Source organism: Eucalyptus grandis, chromosome 1 (assembly GCF_016545825.1).
Source record: "Eucalyptus grandis isolate ANBG69807.140 chromosome 1, ASM1654582v1, whole genome shotgun sequence".
NCBI lineage: Eukaryota > Viridiplantae > Streptophyta > Magnoliopsida > Myrtales > Myrtaceae > Eucalyptus > Eucalyptus grandis.
The window spans coordinates 12,402,280-12,421,417 of record NC_052612.1 but is presented as its reverse complement, the minus strand read 5'-3'; the positions used below and the strand labels follow the sequence as shown (position 1 = coordinate 12,421,417).

The 19,138-nt window shown below is 40.5% G+C and overlaps 2 protein-coding genes across 2 annotated transcripts; both read right to left on the bottom strand.

Annotated features, from left to right (window-relative positions):
- Positions 1 to 853: 853 nt before the first annotated feature.
- Positions 854 to 7,552, bottom strand: LOC104454310 (probable leucine-rich repeat receptor-like protein kinase At5g49770). The gene is made up of 19 exons (XM_010069125.3): positions 7,080 to 7,552; positions 5,703 to 5,829; positions 5,494 to 5,565; positions 5,260 to 5,334; positions 5,098 to 5,169; positions 4,841 to 5,002; positions 4,623 to 4,697; positions 4,476 to 4,547; positions 4,297 to 4,368; positions 4,150 to 4,218; positions 3,983 to 4,057; positions 3,821 to 3,892; positions 3,618 to 3,749; positions 3,042 to 3,514; positions 2,819 to 2,965; positions 2,552 to 2,691; positions 2,246 to 2,465; positions 1,832 to 2,067; positions 854 to 1,482 (listed from the first exon to the last, which is right to left on the bottom strand). The coding sequence occupies exons 1-19, from the start codon at positions 7,231 to 7,233 to the stop codon at positions 964 to 966; spliced, it is 2,964 nt and encodes a 987-aa protein (XP_010067427.3). The 5' UTR covers positions 7,234 to 7,552; the 3' UTR covers positions 854 to 963.
- A 4,847-nt stretch (positions 7,553 to 12,399) lies between these two features.
- On the bottom strand, positions 12,400 to 18,928 carry LOC104433485 (probable leucine-rich repeat receptor-like protein kinase At5g49770). Its single transcript, XM_039305846.1, has 19 exons — positions 18,670 to 18,928; positions 17,233 to 17,359; positions 17,027 to 17,098; positions 16,799 to 16,873; positions 16,641 to 16,712; positions 16,385 to 16,570; positions 16,167 to 16,241; positions 16,022 to 16,093; positions 15,855 to 15,926; positions 15,706 to 15,774; positions 15,539 to 15,613; positions 15,377 to 15,448; positions 15,178 to 15,309; positions 14,609 to 15,087; positions 14,386 to 14,532; positions 14,118 to 14,257; positions 13,813 to 14,032; positions 13,397 to 13,632; positions 12,400 to 13,139 (listed from the first exon to the last, which is right to left on the bottom strand). Exons 1-19 carry the CDS (start codon positions 18,803 to 18,805, stop codon positions 12,621 to 12,623), a joined length of 2,976 nt encoding a protein of 991 aa, XP_039161780.1. The 5' UTR covers positions 18,806 to 18,928; the 3' UTR covers positions 12,400 to 12,620.
- Positions 18,929 to 19,138: the final 210 nt, after the last annotated feature.

Sequence of the window (19,138 nt, the reverse complement as noted above, 5' to 3'; positions counted from 1 at the left end):
TTGATGTATAAACAATTTGATCGCCGTACGACGCCGCGAGGAACTCTATCCTTGTTGGCCTTGAAATGTTGTGTTTAATAACAACTGAACAAGACCTCTTGCGCTTTAGGAGACCTAGAGTTTTCAGTTACTTTATCACTTGGCTAGCCTCTTGAGTTGCCGATCATTTCCATATATGATTCTTGAGAATGTGTATCATGCCTATGCTATTGCCATACTCATACAGTTTGTCGATGTAGCATCATCGACTTTTTTTTTTTTTTGGTAAGGTAAGTAATATTAAGGGGAATGTCAAAATGTACAGACAAACGACTTCAAAAAACTGTCACTCAAGATGAACAAGCTCATGATGAGTGAAAGGAAGCCGAAAAAAGGCTAATTGGTCGACAACACCAAAACAAGACAACACGCCAAAGGAAGAACACAAAGCAGCACCAAGTGTCTACCCAGGCAAGGCCAACTCAGACGTCGAAGATAGCAGGGTCCACTTCCCAGGAACGTTGCACTCTTCTATTTCTTGGGGAATCCTCCACATTTTTGAAGGTGCAAGCCTTATCTTTAACAACCTTTAGAAGGTGCTTCTTCATAGCCGAAGTAGAAATCTGCACACTCCTAAAGAGAATATCGTTTCTATTCTTCCAAATGATGTGGCAGAGAGCTCCAAAAGAGAATCAGCCAATGCATTTATAAAACTCTTTGCTCGAGAGCAAGGCCGAAGCCCAACTAAGCATATCCTCCCAAGGCTTATTACTCCAAGGAAGACCACATCTAGTCGCCCAAAAGAAGGCAACAGTCGAGGTAGTAGCATCGTCAACTTAATACAGGAAAAAAAAGTACTTCGATATTGATGATGTTTTGTGTATGTATGGAGTGATATAAAATTACTATATGACGAATGGAACAAAGTCGGCTAACTGCCATACAAATTTGATGAACAAAATAAGCGACTCTAGCGATCGACATTTACTTTGGTTCAATCTTCATCGAAAGTGCGTACCCACTGCTGTAGTCGAACGAATTGCTGTAACTAACATCCTTACTACTGGATGAAACATCACTGTACAAAGGATGCCTAGGAGCACCATAATGTGAAGCTCCAAAGTCTGTGGCCGATGAGGACGCGGACGTCATGCTTGTGGCTATCCCGTCGGCTTGCAGGATCATCTCGATTTCCTTCACGACTTCATTCATCCTGGGACGGTTGGCGGATGATTCGTGGAGGCATCGCATTGCTAACTCCAGGAACCATGTAAAACCCTCGAGACGCCCCACTTTGAGAAGGGACGGATCCATGACTTGCCTTAGTCCGTAGTAGTCTCGGTCGTTTTTGTCCATCGCCATGCGGACTTCACGGACGATGTACTTGCCCTTGTCGAGCGGTGGCTTCGCAGTTATCAGTTCAAGCATCACGACCCCGAAACTGTAGACATCGCTCTTGTCTGTTAGTAACTGGGTCGTGTAATATTCTGGATCCAAGTAGCCCTGCAAGATCACGAGTTACGAACAATCAGAACTTGAAATCAGGAAAGCATACACTTCACCTTTTGAGGATTATCTATACCTCATTGCAACTTAGTCAAACCTACTCAGATTTCAAAATGGTACTCTATATAATCCTTTTTACTTTCATTTCACCTATCCGGGGTGTCCCGTGTTTTGCCTAATTCTAGGAAAATGGCATAACTTATCATCTGCTGGAGTTTCAAGAAAGACAAAGGAAAACTTATTGTCAGTCGGAGTTCGATGAAAAACTAGAGGTTATGATTCGGTTAAGATCTCATAACCCGCCTCTGTTGCATAAGCTGGACATTCAAATAGGAGTATGCTATACCATTGTGCCCTTGACTTGTGTTGAAAGATGTCCTTTCTCGCTGTCCGCCACCATTTTAGACAAGCCAAAGTCTGCAACTTTAGCCACCAAATTTTCATCCAACAAGATATTCGTGGACTTGACATCTCTGTGAATTATAGGGGGATTCGCGAGTTCGTGCAGATATGCCAGTCCTCTCGCGGAGCCAAGGGCGACCTGGAGCCTCCTTTTCCAGTCAAGAGGTATGCTTGTTTTCCCTACATCATTAATTTTCAGTATCCATTGCTACAAACAGTAGGCAGTTTCATTCACCAGAAAAAGTATCACTCTCACTTATGCTAGAAAGAATGATAGGAGGACAAAGCATGATCCGGAATGTTTTATATGGAGTCTAAACATCACAAAGCTCTATGTGATTTAGGCAAAGGAAAGTACCTGACAAGTTCTCCTTAAGTGTCCCATTGGGCATATATTCGTAGACCAACATCTGTTCTCCTTGTTCGTGACAGAAGCCAACGAGGCCGACGAGATTCTTGTGATGGACTCGAGAAAGTAGCTCGATTTCCGTCTTGAACTCGTGCGCGCCCTGCATCGACCCCTGCTGAGCTCTCTTGATTGCCAACACTTGGCCGTCAGGAAGCATTCCTTTGTAGACCTATCAGTTCATGAAAAAGAATTACAAAGCAGTGATACGAAGCATATTATAATTTACATACAATTGGTGCAGCGCGTGAATTTTACCCTTCCATAGCCCCCGGAGCCTATCTCGTTACTTTCAGAAAAACCATTGGTGCACTTCTTGATTTCGTCGAAATAGAACCACCTTGCCCCCTTCAATCGGGGTGCTCCTCCGCCACCACTTCCCCTCAGTATCCAGGATGCTTAAAAATGGATAGATCGATGTGAGTGAGACGACTTATTTAGTTTACTCGTTTTCAACTATCTCAGCAATCAGCTTGTCAAAGTGCCTCAGTAGCAAAAAAAATGAAGAGTTCATGCATTAATTACCAAATGGTTTGCTCAATTCCGTTGCTCTTTGTGCTCTTTTCTTCTGTCGGATAGCATATATTGCTAACCACACAAGTCCAAGAACCAGGACTGAGCAGCCAATGGCAATCCCTGCTATGACGCCGATGCTGATTCGTATTCCGTGAGCTGGATTGGATGTTCATGTCAAAATGGATATGAATGATAGTCAAACCTGATGCATGAGAGGATGAATTTAAGTTACCTGGGAATGGATAAGGATATGCGCTGAAGATGTAGGGGCCGAAGCCCGTGGGCTGCTGAAATGTATGGTTCGTGATAATAAATCCGATCCTCCCAATATCTGACCTACTGAAGTACGTCCCATCAGATGGAAAGAAAGACACAGGTACCATAAGATAGCCACTGCTTTGATTAAAGCCGATATTCTGAAGGGAAACTGAACCATTAGGTAGGTTCAATGTCCGCCACAGTTCTACTTCCAACGATTGAAACAGAGTGGCGTTGAACAAATCGCTGAATGATGGAGCTTTAAATGTGAATGTTCCTTCATACGGAACCGCGCACATGCAGCTTCCAGGTTCAAGCTTCCGATCTGAGGGACACGATGCACCTCTGCATTTGGCTGGGGTGGAATAAACTTGTGGCTGCTGATCTTCGCAGTACCCCAAAGTTGAGAGAACAGGCGCATTGGTACATGCCGGATTTCCCATTAGTCTGACGCAAAAAAGGAAAAAAAAAAAAAAAACAAATGATTAGAATCATAATGTCTTTCATATCTCAGAATTGAAGTCTAATGCCTGCGAACTGTCTGTCTCACGTTAATCTGTTCCGGTAGGGACTGGTCAACAGGGATTCGATCTGGTTATCTTCCAAATTAACGAGCACCAATTTTGGACTGACGCTGGTACCCATGTACAGCGTTCCATTGAAAGCATTATTTCTCATATCACTGTAGAAGTTCGAAAAATCATCAAAATGGTATAAGCAAGAGGATACAAATTAGAAATATTTTTTCATTACACTTGCTGTAGCTGCGGAAGGCTGAAGAGGTTTGGTGGTACAGTCCCTTGAAGCGGTCCGTATTGTATGATTCTGGTCATAGTGAGATAAATTTGAGGTCGTACGTCAGTTTCAGAAAGCCATACAACTTTTCATTGTATTAATTGCACTGGGAAATCTTACAGAGTGGTGAGAGATGATAAAGTTGAGAACCAATCTGGAGCTACTGAAGCCGCAAAAGAGTTGTTGCTGAGGTCACTGCAAAGGTACATTTTTGCCCAGTCAACCAGCCAGTGAAATTAGCCATGAGATATCATGAGGGAGAGACAAAGCCAGGATTTCTTACTCACATGTAACTGAGTGCATTCATCCCTGTTAAGTTTGGCAAAGAACCGTTCAATCCGTTGTATGCTAAATTCCTGAAGGAAACTTAGTGGAGTGAGAGGAGATTTTGGTGATCCCACCAGAATACCATCGATGAAGAAATCTATACTCACAGCTCACTGAGTTTTGTAAGGTTGTTGAGAGTTGAAGGGACGTTTCCAGAAAAGGAGTTCCTATCGAGTCGGCTGCGGCATATTGTGCAATGTGAGTCCAAATAAATTTAATAGGTGCCAATGGTTGATAATTGGATATCCCAAAACACAAAATAAACATTAGGTGAGGAGATTCTCACAGAGCCTGGAGCGTCCGGACAAGGCCTACTGTGGATGGTATAGAACCAATAAATTGGTTATCATCAAATAATCTGTCAACAAAAGCTAGCACGAGTTAGAGCAGAAAGCTTGGTATATTATATGAAGTCGGAAAATTGGTAACCTACATGTGTATCAGAGACATCTTTGAACTAAACAGTTTATCTGGTATGGTGCCCGACAGTCGGTTCTTGCTCAAGTGGCTGAAATTACCAATGCAGCACATTCCAAAGAGTTAATGATGAAAGAACATAAAGATTGTATCACTTATCAGTAGAGTCTGGAATAAAAAGATTCTTAGTCTACATTCATCACACTAGGTGCGGGATTATTGTAGAGAACTTACAGGTGATAACATTTGAGCAAAAGGTCCAACCCTGGGGTGGTGTCCGTTGAAACTGGTAGTGACCCATCTAACTGATTTTCCGACATGTCAAACCAGTAGAGTTTGGAGAGATTACCCAAAGAAGCAGGTATATTACCACTAAAATTGTTGGTATCTAGTGCCCTGGTAAGAATGGCAATTTGAAAGTCTAAGCAAATCATATAGCTAAACTTCCATAATCATCGAATTACTGGCATTCGCATTTTGACAAGCCTTACAAGAAAGTCAGCTCTGAAAGGTTGCCCAATTCATCAGGAATACTACCACTGAAGCTGCATCCAGCTAAAATTCTGAAAATTTTGAAAGATCAGGTCTTGTACATGAGAGAAAAGGGAAAAACAAGCTGATTTAGCAATGTATGCAGTCAGAAGGGATATTACAAGATATTCAAGTTCTGTAGACTTCCCAACTCTGGAGGTATTGATCCACTGAGATCCTTGTTTAGGGAAAGATCCCTGCAGTTCAAAGGTTAGATGATACAAATAAGTAGACTCGTTCATATGATACTTGATGATTGAACACAATGCTTTGAAGGACTTCATTTATGCAATCCTTATACACATCTAAGAATCAGCTTATGATCATGACGGATAATTGAAAGAGGAGAATCTTACAAATAAGTGAGTTCTGTGAGACCCGCTATTTCATGTTGCAGCAGCCCTTTGATATTCATGCCAGATAACCCTCTGTCAAGGGCATAACAAAAGGAAAATATCACAGTCAATGGCCGGCTAAAATGGCATCACTGAGTTTGGAAAAAAAGACATTTCTAGGAACTGGGAACAGAAATGTGCACCAATGACAACAAGTGGAGAGCACTCACAATCCGGTCACTCTTGAATTATTGTGGCAGGTGACTCCATCCCAAGGCAGTCCACAAGGATCACCGGACTTGCCCCAGTTGGGCGGTGTGTTCTGCCACTGGGCTTTCAGGGCTAAAAGAACAGTGACTGCACAATTACATGGCAAAGAAGAAAGAGGGTGAAATTTTAAGATGGGAAAGGAAACAGATTTTGCCTTGGCCACAAGCCAACAAGGTCAAATGCACATTCAAGCCTAACGAGATCCATTGTTGATGCAAAATTTTCAAAGAAAAATTTTCTGATTGCAAGAGACACGGTGCCATCCTGTACTAAAAGCTTTCTCATGGCTCCAGCAGTTGGGTAAAACAGCTAGTTGTGACAGCCACTTCCACTAAAATGCTCATTGACCGAGATCCGGGCAAGCACTTTTGTCACAGTTTTTATGAGTGCGGACTTCCCACTGATCCTGCCATTGTTTTAGCAGAGGCGTCTTTGTTCTATTGATTGAGCAAGTATTCAAGGATAGATGCAGATAGACAGTTTGCCTTTTCCTTTCTCTCACTAAATTTAACACTCAAATTTCTTTCATGATCAATGCCAGAACTTACTGTTTGTTCAGAGCGTATGATTAGATATGAAATTTGGGAACTCTACAATTTAGTTCTACATCTATAGGGCAGAAAAAGACCAACATGTTCGAACAGGGCTAAATATTTCATGCTTTGCATGCCTCGGAGCAGATAATTGAATTGACAGCATGGACGGCCAAGATAACTTTCCCGCACATAACCACTAGGTGCTTCAATTTCTATATTCGCGCATCTAATCTCTATTTATTCTTGAGTTCCGCATTGCTGAAATTCTTTTTGAGGGAATAATGTATGTAATCGTATCCAAGTTTATGAACTTGTTAATGGTTAACAACATAGTGGGAGACCTCTTTCTTGCACCTATGTCAGTTCTTCCTTCCTTCGAGTAGTTATATAGTCCTTGTTGATCAAGGATCCAGGGACATTATAAGACGAGAAAGACCTGCGAAACTAGCAGCCTCTCAAGTACATGACAAAATCGAGATGATCCTCCAGGCTCAAAGAGACCGAAAGTAGCCCTTTCCTGGCTCCAATAACATAACATGTTCATGTCCGCGGGACAAGCCACAACCTTAAAAACCTGAGGAACTCTAAGTTCTACACAGACAGCTTAAGTCCCTGAAACCTTAAAAGATTAAAAAGATAAAAGAAAATCTATTTGATGACTTGGTACCTTTTTCTCACACCATCCCCAAGCCAGAACAAGATGAACCCAAAAGAAGTACAAATGGAAAGAAACAAAGAACATGAATGATAAGAAATTCATCATAGAAACATGCATAAACAAATACATGCGTGTGCGCTTACGGTCATTTGTGTTTGTTGTTGAGCAAATCAGATGAATCCAGGAACAGAAGAGAACCAGAAACAAGAGCAACCGGAGGTTCTTGCTTGCCATGTCTCTGCCACCTCTCGCTCCTTTTCCAAAGTGAAAAAACTGCATCTTCTCATTCACCACCATCTCAATACATATCGTTCAGACCCAATATCAAAACACGTGGTAAAGACTCGTTCAAGACTGATATGTTTGGCCTATCAATTTAGCGGTAACCAAAGCAAAAATCTACATTTTAGGACAATATGGGTGTGTGAACAATGAAGTGGTGGGGTTTGCTGACAACACTGCCAAAGAAGATCTGTTTCAAAGTCAACTTGAAAGGAGAGAGGAAGAAAATGGGACAAGCTTTGGATTTTTCCTCTTTTGCCTGTCGTGTTTGAGTTTAGTGATTAATTTCTTTCTTTCCTTTTGGTTTGGCTTTGTGTTCAAGAGTTAATGAACTCATTCTCAACCATTTGAACATTCTCCTTCCAGACCTCTCTCTCTTTAGTTCTCACCAGAGACTTTTTCATCACGGTCACGATCCAATTAACATCTATAACATTAATTTCTTCAGGCTGTCGATCCTCCAAAAGCCAAGGGAGAAGAATGTGTAAACAAAGGCTTGATTGAATATTCTGCTTCTCTTGTTCCACTTTTTCTTGTTTCGGGTATTGATGGCGTACAAAGCAAGCGTTTTCACAGGACAAATTGACCGCCGTACCTTCCCAATTTCGTGGAAGATAAGTTGTCCACGATGCTACAAGGAGTTATATCCATATTGGCCTTCAAATGTTGTGCTGAGTAAGAACCACAGACAAGACCTCTTAAGCTTTGAGAGACCTAAGGTTTTTGATGACTTTATCGCTCAACTAACCTCATGAATCCTCAATCATCTTGTTCTGTGGTTCCTGATAACCATTGTGATATTCATACGATATGTTGACGTAGTACAATTAATTTGATCAAGAATAAGCAAGAACCTTGATATTAATGATGTCTCGTGGATAGATCGCGCCATATAACTACTCTGAGTCTCATCATTATTAATGATGGACGACAGGACGATGGAGCTCTACCTCAAAATGGAATGAATTCGATCTAACTATCGTACCAATTTGATGGATAAAAAAACACGTTAGCCGGAATTGGGATATGAACGAACGAAGCAAAAGGCCACATCGGCTCCCTTTCTACTTCGTCGCGTTATGCTGACATTTGAATCTTCACGGTTTCGGCTCAAATGCTCCAAGTGGATGGGCGATTTTCTTTTATGACGGCGCATGCCATTAAGAGAAAAAGACGGAAGCAAATGCGATTGAAAAGCAGTGGGGCCAATTTCTGACCAAAAGGGAAAGGCATGGGGGTCAATTGAATGGGCGCAGGTGAAGAGGGCGGGGGTGGTGTGCATTACCTTTGAATCGTACCATGAACCCAACCGAACCGAACATAACTTGAACCAAAAACCTAGCTCGGCTCAATTCAATTCACTCCAATTTTGTCTGGTTTTTCAGTTGTCTTCTTTTGTGATATTAAGAAAAGGTTTTAGTGAAAAAGTAGAGAGAAGTAAATTATAATATTAAAAAGATGGGCAATTTTCAGTTAGGTTCTATTAACTAAACAAAACCGAAAATATCCGAATTGGAATAAAAAAAATAGTTATTTTTTCATTATTTGAACTGAAACTGAAACCGAATCGAAATGCACGAAATTCCAGTTCAATTCAATTTTAGTTCGGTTCCGACACCCCTAGAGTGTCAACCTTGCATGAAGACTAGGGGTAACCAAATCAAAATGTGAACCGAACTCGGTTACGGTTTTCGGATTTTTTTTTTTTTGGGCCAGGATTCTGTATAGGGTAATGTCTACACTTTCTTCCCTCCCTTCATAAATGAGCATGGAAAGCGCTTTATGATGGAGTTTGTTAAGCTGTAGAGATATAGCTGAGATGGACTTCCCGTTCATAAGGAAGACCGTGATCTTCTTCCATGAGAAGTTCAACACTTTCTTCCTCCGAAGAAACAAACCAGAAGGGGTAGGACCACCACCCGGAAGGAGTGCCCAACTTGCCAGGACTTTCAGCGCCTTCCTGGACTGACAAGATGCCGGTTTTCATTGAAAACCTTCCTTGAGATGAAGGCCGCTATTTCGGTTGTTTTTGCCTTGCTTTCTTTTCTTTTTTCATTTTAATTTTTTTAAATCTGGGCTTAAACGTCATTATCCAAATTGTAAACCCACGTGAAGGAACTAATGAGACCGATCATTGAATTTCTCAGCTTGCATTGTCAACATTGTCATCTTGATTAGGTAAATCTCGCTTCAATCTTATAAGTCATTGATCAGATTAACAACTGAAATTACCAAAAAAGAAAAAATTCTACATCTATTGCATTTATGCCAATTTAGTTTTATTATATCTTTCAATTATCTCAATTTCATTCTAAACTTTTTCAAATTTTGTTAATTGAGATCATCCGATTAATTTTGACTAGAAATCACTGACATAAACTCTGACTATCCTATTTGACATGGTTGACACTGACATGAACACTTTAATGATATTTTGAATTTTTTTCTTTACTTTTTTTTTTTTACTGAGGGCAGATTAGGGTCAACGGCCTAGTGAGGGCGTCGTGACCCTCACTAGATCTAGGTGAGAGGTTGCATGGCCTTGCTTTTGCTGGTGAGAGCATGGCGACCCTCGCCCAATGCCAATGACCCTTGTCAAGCCCTCAATATAAGAAAAGAAAAGAGAGAAGAAAAAAGCCAAAAAAACTATTAAAAAATGTCCACATTAATGCATAAAAGAAGTACTTACCAAATGACCAATTAAGTTTTGGATTACAAAAAACCCCAAACTAGTATATTTGTGATAAATTTACCCAAATTGATATGGATTTTTATGTGGCAATGGCATACTAATTGAGTTATTGGCATGTATCAAGTAATTTCACAGTAAAATTTGATGGAAGCTAACTGAAGATAAATATGTCATAAGTGTACTAATTTGGATTTTTTATGACCCAAAAATTAATTAGTGGTAAATTTGTCACATATATACCAATTTGGAGTTTTTAGTGGTATTAACCCTTAAAAGAAAAAAAAAAGATTACGATTTTTTGCGTTTTTATTTGTCTTGTAATAAGTAATTGAAATTTGTCTTGTGAAATACAGCCAACAATAGCCATTCTATTTTCTTGATTGAGATTTGGATTTCTCTTAATATGGAATCTCTAAAATCTTTAAAACCGCACGCTATAGGAGCTTTTAAATTAAAATAAGTACTTAAAAATCTTGTCTCATATATATCAATGTTGGCATTGTTTATTTTGTAAAAAATGAATGACTTTAAAATTTTTTCCTAAAGATTGTCGTTTGTATTGCATGGGATAATTAATCAATGAAAATTATTTTCATTATAAAAATAATTTATCCCTAAATATTTTCATGAACGATGAAAATATTTTTTATTTATTCATTTTTGTAGGCAATACATAAGATCATTTTTAGGAAAATATTTTCTAAATCATTCATTTTTCTCAAAACAAATGCACTTTAACTTACAATATCTCCTAGGGGTGATCGGGTCCAGGATGGGTAGGGTTTAGACTTGACCCCGTATCCGACCATGTTATAACCGGTTCTCCTTTTCTAGTCTCTATACTTGATCCCGTTTATATTGGACCTTATACGACCCACCATATTTTTCCAATCCGGTTCCAGGGTCAATCCTGTTTTCACTAGAACCTATTTTACAATCTTCCGATATCTTATACGACTTTGAATTTTATATTAATACGCGAGAAAATAACGTAATCCTTCTAATTTGTATTAAAACATTAAGCACTTATAATAAATAAATACAATAACTTTTTGACTAAACGAAAAATTAAGGATCTACAGAGCTAATTATAATAAATAAAATCATAAGGCAAAGAATTAGTAACAAACATGAGTCTAATATTAGTCTTATTTCCACAACTACTATATGAAGCTACTCATTTATGCAAGAATAACTCCTCATACAAAAGAGAAATTGGGCGAGTCAATCCATGTGATATATAATAATTTGGCAGCGACGAACATCATCCTTCTATCAGACAGTGCAAGAGGGAGCCGGTGAGGGAGGGAAGCAAGTGAGGAAGAGGAATGACAAAGGAGGAGTGCCGTGCGTGTTTGAGAGAGCCAAGAGGAAAAACGTCGTGTGATTGCTAGAGTAAGAATAGAAATCGGGGGAAAAAAAAGGTTTTGAACTTCTACTTCCAAAACTAGTTTAGGAACCAGTTTCTAGGTGGGTAATCACTCGGAACCTGTTCCTAGATTGGTTTAAACCGGTACCGAATTTTGGGAACCGGTTCTTGGACTGATTTCAATGGGAACCGGTTCCCAACCCTGTTTTCCGGGTGGACTGATTCGGGAACCGAGTATACCCGGTCCGGTTGCACATCCCTAATATCTCATTTTTAAACCAAAAAAAGAAAATAAAAACCTTTTTGAACCTGAGCAAATCCTTAAAAGGTTTCATCTGAACCTTGGAAAGGCATAGATGTAAAACATTTAGAGGGTATTGGTGGGTACAAAACAAGAAAAAAATATTGTACCAATTGGGTCACAGGACATGCAAACACCGGCACGTAAAAATAAGGAATGCATCCGTAGAGCCTACCATCCCTATATATCAAACGGTTCGGCTGCAGACCCTTGAGAGAGCTTTGGCTCCTCTTTTGTAGTGAGATTACACCTTGTAACCAACAACCTCTTTTGTAGTGAGATTACACCTTGTAACCAACAACTAATTATTCGTGGGGGACCCCTAGTTTTTTTTTTATTCACCTTTACACTAACCAGTCAAACAAACTTACGCGTCCCACCCCATAATCCCCTCACCTCCCCTTCCATTCATCCCAGTGGTTGTGGAGAACCCCTAGTTACAAGGTTACAAAATGAATCTTTTAAAAAGGAAATTAACGAGGTCCTCATCATTTAGCGTTGAGTTGAATTTTCATAACTGACCACGTGGACTAGACTTTGGTCAGTGTGAGAATTAGGGTTACCAATTTTATTTTATCTTATTAAAAAAAAGTTGATATATAGATAAATTGATTGCCGTATCTCCTCGATTTGGCAAAGATAGATTGTCCACGACACCACGAGGAATTCTGTCCTTGTCGGCCTTGCAATGTTGTGTTTGAGTAGGAATTCAACAAGTCCTCTTCCTTTACATGAGACTTAGGATTTTCAATGACTTTATCACTTGGCTAATCCTCTTGAATTGCCAACCATTTCATATATGATTTTTGAGAATACATATTGGAGCTAACAGTTTATTGATGTAGCCTTGTCAATTTGATCAAGGAACAAAAATTACCCCGATATTAGTGGAGTCCTGTGTATGGATTAGCCATACAAAATTACTATTCGAGTCTTGTCCTTATATAAAAGGAAGAGGAATGGCACCTCAAGATGGAACAAATTCGAGCTAACTACCATACATGTTTGATGATTCAAATAAGCAATTCGCATGATCTAATTTACTTCGGTTCGATCTTCGTCGAAAGCGCATACCCGCTGCTGTAATCGAAGGAATTGCTGTAACTAATATCCTGACTACTGGACGAGACATCACTGTACAAAGGATGTCTAGGAGCACCATAATGTGAAGCTCCAAAGTCTGTGGCCGACGAGGACGCAGACGTCGTGCTTGTGGCTATCCCATGGGCTTGCAGGATCGCCTCAATTTCCTTCACGACTTCACTCATCCTGGGACGGTTGGTGGATAATTCCTCTAAACATCGCATTGCTAACTCCAGGAACCCTGTGAACCCCACGAGACGCCCCACGTTGAGAAGGGACGGATCCATAACTTCCCTTAGTCCGTAGTAGTCTTGGTCGTTTTTGTCCATCGCCATGTGAACTTCACGGACAATGTACTTGCCCTTGTTGAGCGGTGGCTTTGCAGTTATCAGTTCAAGCATCACGACCCCGAAACTGTAGACGTCGCTCTTGTCTGTTAGTAACTGGGTCATGTAGTACTCTGGATCCAAGTAGCCCTGCAAGATCATAAGTTACAAACAATCAAAACTCGAAATCAGGAAAGCATACACTTCATCTTCTGAGGAGTGTCCTGTGTTTTCCCTAATTCTAGGAAATCTGGCATTAACATATCATCTGCTGAAGTTTCGGGAAGACAAAGGGGAACTTATTGTCAGTTGGAGTTCGATGAAAAACTAGAGGTTATGATTCAGTTAAGATATAGTAACCCGCCTCTGTCACCTAAACTGGACATTCAAATAGAAGTATGCTGTACCAGTGTGCCCTTGACTTGGGTTGAAACATGTCCTTTCTCGCTGTCCGCCACCATTTTAGACAAGCCGAAGTCCGCAACTTTAGCCACCAAATTTTCATCCAACAAAATATTCGTGGACTTGACATCTCTATGAATTATTGGGGGATTCGCGAGTTCGTGCAAATATGCTAGTCCTTTCGCAGAGCCAAGAGCGGTCTGCAGCCTCCTCGTCCAATCAAGATGTACGCTAGTTTTCCCTGCATCATTAATTTTTCAGCGTCCATTGCTACATACGATAGGCAGTTTCATTCACCAGAAAAGTCTTGCTTGCACTAATGCTAGAAATAACGAGACGAGGACAACGCATGATATGGAAAGTTTTATATGAAAAATCTAAAGATCACAAAGCTCGATGCTATTTAGGTGAAGGAAAGTACCCGACAAGCTCTCCCTAAGCGTCCCATTAGGCATATATTCATAGACCAACATCTGCTCTCCTTGTTCGTAACAGAAGCCAATGAGGCTGACGAGATTCTTGTGATGGACTCGAGAAAGTAGCTCAATTTCCGTCTTAAACTCGTGCGCACCCTGCATCGACCCCTGCTGAGCTCTCTTGATTGCCAACACTTGGCCATCAGGAAGCATTCCTTTGTAGACCTATCAGATCATGAAAAGAATTAGAAAGCAGTGATATGAAGCATATTATGATTTGCATACAACAGACGCAGTGCATGATTTTTACCCTTCCATAGCCCCCCGAGCCTATCTCATTACTTTCAGAAAAACTATTGGTGCACTTCTTGATTTCGTCGAAATAGAACCACCTTGCCCCCTTCAACTGCGGTGCTCCTCCACCATCACTTTCCCTCGGTATCCAGGATGCTTAAAAATGGATAGATCAATGTGAGTGAGAAACAAATTATTTAGTTTACTCCTTTTCAATGATCTCAGCAATCAGCTTGTCAAAGTGCTTCAGTAGCAAAAAGATGAAGAGTTCATGCATTAATTACCAAATGGTTTGCTCAATTCCATTGCTCTTTGTGCTCTTTTCTTCTGTTTAATAGCATATATTGCTGACCACACAAGTCCAAGAACCAGGACTGAGCAGCTAATGGCAATCCCTACTATGACGCCGATGTTGATTCTTATTTCGTGAGCTGGAACGGTGGTTCATGTCAAAACGGATATGAATGATAGTCAAACCTGATACATGAGAGGATGAATTTAAGTTACCTGGGAATGGATAAGGATTTTCGCTGAAGAGATAGGTACCAAAATTGGTGGGCGATTCAAAGGTATGGTTAGTCATAACGAATCCGATTCTCCGAATGTCTGACCTGCTGAATTCTGTCCCCTCAGATGGAAAGAAAGACACAGGTACCAAAAGATAGCCAGTGCTTTGATCAAAGCCAATATCGTGAAGGGAAACTGAACCATTACTTAGGTTCAATGTCTGGCACAGTTCTACTTCCAACGATTCAAACAGATTGGCATTGGCATTGGACAAATCGCTGAATGATGGAGCTTTAAATGTTATTATTCCTTCATACGGAACTGCACAGTTGCAGCTTCTAGGTTTAAGCTTCTGTTTTGAGGGACACAATACACCTCCGCAGTAGGTTGGGGTAGAATAAGGTGGTTGCGGCTGAAATTTGCAGTACCCCAAAATTGAAAGAACAGGCGCATTATTACATGCTGGAGTTCCGTTTAGCCTGATGCAAAAAAGGAAAAAAAAATGATTAGGATCATAATGTCTATCTTATCTCAGAATTGAAGTCTAACACCTGTGATCTGTCTCTCACATTAATCTCTTCTGGTAGGGACTGGTCGTCAGTGATTCAATCTTGTTATCTTCCAAATTAACGAGCTCCAATGTGGGACTGACGCTGGTACCCAAGTACAGCGTTCCATTGAAAGCATTATTTCTCAAATCACTGTAGAAGTTCAAAAAATCATCAACGCGGTAGAAGAGGACACAGATTAGAAATATTTCTTCCTTACACTTGCTCTAGCTGAGGAAGGCCGAAGAGGTTTGGTGGTACAGTCCCTTGAAGCGGTCCATTTTTTATGATTCTGGTCATAGTGAGATAAATTTGAGGTCACACACTACTTCCAGAAAGCCGTATAACTTTTCTTTGTACCAATTGCACTGAGAAATCTTACAGAGTGGTGAGAGATGATAAAGTCAAGAACCAATCTGGAGCTGCCAAAGCCGCAAAAGAGTTGTTGCTGAGGTCACTGCAAATGTACAGTTATGTCCGGTCAACCACCCAGCAGGATTAACCATGTGATACCATGAGGCAGAGACAAAGCCAGGGTGTCTTGCTTACATGTAACTGAGGAAATTCATACCCGTCAAATTTGGCAAAGGACCGTCCAATTCATTATATGCTAAATTCCTGAAGAAAACTTAGCAGAATGAGTGGATTTCTTTCTGTGATCTCGCTAGAATACCATTGATGAAAAAATGTATTCTCACAGTTCACTGAGTTGTGTAATGTTGTTGAGAGTTGAAGGGACATTCCCAGAAAAGGAGTTCCTATCAAGTCGGCTGTGGCAGATTGTGCAATATTAGTCCAAATAAATTTAGTAGTTGGTGATGGTTGATAATTAAATATCCCAAAGCACAAAACATGGTTTACTTACAGAGCCTCAATCGTCTGAACAAGGCCTACTGTGGACGGTATAGAACCATTAAATTTGTTATCATCAAATAATCTGTCAACAAAAGCTAGCACAAGTTAGAGCAGAAGTCGGTATATTATATGAAGTGAGAAAATCGGTAACCTACATGTGTATCAGAGACATGTTTGAACTGAACAGTTTATCTGGTATGGTGCCAGACAGTTGGTTCTTGCTGAAGTGGCTGAAATTACCGATGCAGCACATTTCAAACAGTTAATGATGAAAGAACATAAAGATTGTATCACTTATCAGTAGAATCTGGAATAAAAAGATCCTTAGTCTATATTGATCACACTAGGTGAGGGATTATTGTAGAGAACTTACAAGTGTTTACATTTGAACAACAGGTCCAACCCTGGGGTGGTGTTCGTCGAAACTGGTAGTGATCCATATAACTGGTTTTCTGACACGTCCAACCAGCGGAGTTTGGAGAGTTTACCCAAAGAAGCAGGTATATTACCTCTAAAATTGTTGGAATTTAGTCCCTGGTAAGAACGGCAATATGAAAGTCTAAGCAAATCATATAGCTAAACTTCCATAAGCATCGAATTAGTGGCATTCGCATTTTGACAAGCCTTACAAGAAGGTCAGCTCCGTGAGGTTGCCCAGTTCATCAGGAATACTACCACTCAAGCCACATCCAGCTAAGATTCTGAAAATTTTGAAAGATCAATGCTCATACTTGAGAGAAAAGGGAAAAACAAGCTGATGTAGGTATGCAGTCAAAAGGGACATTACAAGGTATTCAAGTTCGGTAGGCTTCCCAACTGTGGAGGGATCGATCCGTTGAGATCCTTGTTTAAGGAAAGAACCCTGCATTTCAACAGTTAAATGATACAAATAAGTAGAGTCGTTTATATGATACTTGATGATTGAACACAATGCTTTGAAGGACTTTATTTATGCAATCCTTATCTAAGAATCGGCTTATGATCATGACGGATAATTGAAAGAGGAGAATCTCACAAATAAGTGAGTTCTGTGAGACCTGCTATTTCACGTTGCAGCAGCCCTTTGATATTCATGCCAGATAACCCTCTGTCAAGGGCATAACCAAAGGAAAATATCATAGTCAACGGCCGGCTAAAATGGCATCACTGAGTTTGGAAAAAAAGACATTTCTAGGAACTGGGAACAGAAATGTGCACCAATGACAAGTAGGGAGCACTTACAGTCCGGTCACTCTTGAATTATTGTCGCAAGTGACTCCATCCCAAGGCAGTCCACAGGGATCACTGGACTTGCCCCAGTTGGGCGGTGTGTTCTGCCACTGGGCTTTCAGGGCTAAAAGAACGGTGACTGCACAATTATATGGCAAGAAAGAAAAAGAGTGAAATTTTAAGATGGGAAAGGGAACAGATTTTGCCTTGGCCACAGGCCAATAAGGTCAAATGCATGTTCAAGCCTCGTGAGATCCATTGTTGATGCAAGATTTTTAAAGAAAAATTTCTGATCGGAAGAGACACGGTGTCATCATGTACTAAAAGCTCTCTGATGGCTGCAGCAGTTGGGTAAAACAGCTAATTGTGACAGCCACTTCCACTAAAATGCTCATTGACCAAGATCCGGGCAAGCACTTTTGTCACAGTTTTTATGAGTGTGGACTTCCCACTGATCCTGCCATTGTTTTAGCAGAGGCGTCTTTGTTCTATTGATTGAGCAAGTATTCAAGGATGGATGCAGATAGACAGTTTGCCTTTTCCTTTCTCTCACTAAATTCAACACTCAAATTTCTTTCATGATCAATGCCAGAACTTACTGTTTGTTCAGAGCGTATGATTAGATATGAAATTTGGGAACTCTACAATTTAGTTCTACATCTACAAGGCAGAAAAAGACCAACATGTTCGAACAGGGCTGAATATTTCATGCTCTGCATGCCTCAGAGCAGATAAATGAATTCACTGCATGGACGGCCAAGATAACTTTCACGGCAATAACCACTAGATGCTTCAATTTCTATACTCGTGCATCTAATCTCTATTTATTCCTGAGTTCCACGTTGCTGAAATCTTTTTGAGGGAATGATGTATGTAATCGTATCCAAGTTTATGAACTTGTTAATGGTTAACAACATAGTGGGAGACCTCTTTCTTGCACCTATGTCAGTTCTTCCTTCAAGTAGTTAAACCGAGGCTAGAATGACTCAATCCCAAAGCACATAGCGAAAAGTATATGGCCCTTGTTGATCAAGACTCCAGCGACAATTTAAGATGAGAAAAACCTGCGAAACTAGCAACCTTTTAAGCTTGTCCTCTCAACTACGTGACAAATTCCAGATGATCCTTTGGGCTCAAAGAGACCGAAAGTAGCCCTTTCCTGGTTCCAATAATATAACATGTTCATGTCTCGCCAGAGAAGCCACAACCTTAAAGACCTGAGAAATTCTAAGTTCTACACAGACAACTTCAGTTCTTGAAACCTTAAAAGGGAAAAAAGATAAAAGAAAAGTTGTTTTGATGACTAGCTACCTTTTACTCACACCATCCCCAAGCCAGAACAAGATGAACCCAAAAGAAGTACGGATGGAAAGAAAGAATGAACATGAACAACAAGAAATCCACAGACCATAGCAACATGCATAAACAAATACATGTGTGTGCACTTACGGTCATCTGCGTTTGTAGTAGAGCAAATCAGATGAATCCAAGAACAGAAGAGAACCAGAAACAAGAGCAACCGGAGGTTCTTTCTCGCCATGTCTCCGCCACCTGTCGTTCCTTTTCCAAAGTGAAAACTCTGCATCTTCCCATTCACCACCGTCTTAATGCATGTCGTTCTGACCTATTATCAGAACAGGTTACAAAGGGCTCGTTCAAGACTGATATGTTAGGCCTATCAGTTTAGCGCTTCCTAAAAGCCAAAAAGATCTGCCTTCCAGGAAGTGGTGGGGTTTGTGGAAAAGTCTGTCAAAGACTACGCGGTTCAAAGTCAGCGAGAAAGGAGGGTGGAATAAATGGGACAGGCTTTGGATTTTTTTTCTCTCTCCTTTGCTTATTGGGCTTGAGTTTGATGATTGCTTTCTTTCTTTCTTTCTTTCCTTCTCGTGTCGGCTCGTGTTAAGAGTCAATAAACTCA

Coding starts and splice junctions, on each gene's coding strand:
- LOC104433485 (XM_039305846.1), bottom strand. CDS start 18,805: ATGCAGAGTTTTCACTTTGGAAAAGGAACGACAGGTGGCGGAGACATG. Junction 16,242..16,384: donor TTGTTCAAATGTAAACACTT/GTAAGTTCTCTA, acceptor CGGTAATTTCAG/CCACTTCAGCAAGAACCAAC. Junction 14,258..14,385: donor GGAATTGAGCAAACCATTTG/GTAATTAATGCA, acceptor TCCATTTTTAAG/CATCCTGGATACCGAGGGAA.
- LOC104454310 (XM_010069125.3), bottom strand. CDS start 7,233: ATGGTGGTGAATGAGAAGATGCAGTTTTTTCACTTTGGAAAAGGAGCG. Junction 5,170..5,259: donor CTACAGAACTTGAATATCTT/GTAATATCCCTT, acceptor CAAAATTTTCAG/AATTTTAGCTGGATGCAGCT. Junction 3,893..3,982: donor TTATCATCTCTCACCACTCT/GTAAGATTTCCC, acceptor CACTATGACCAG/AATCATACAATACGGACCGC.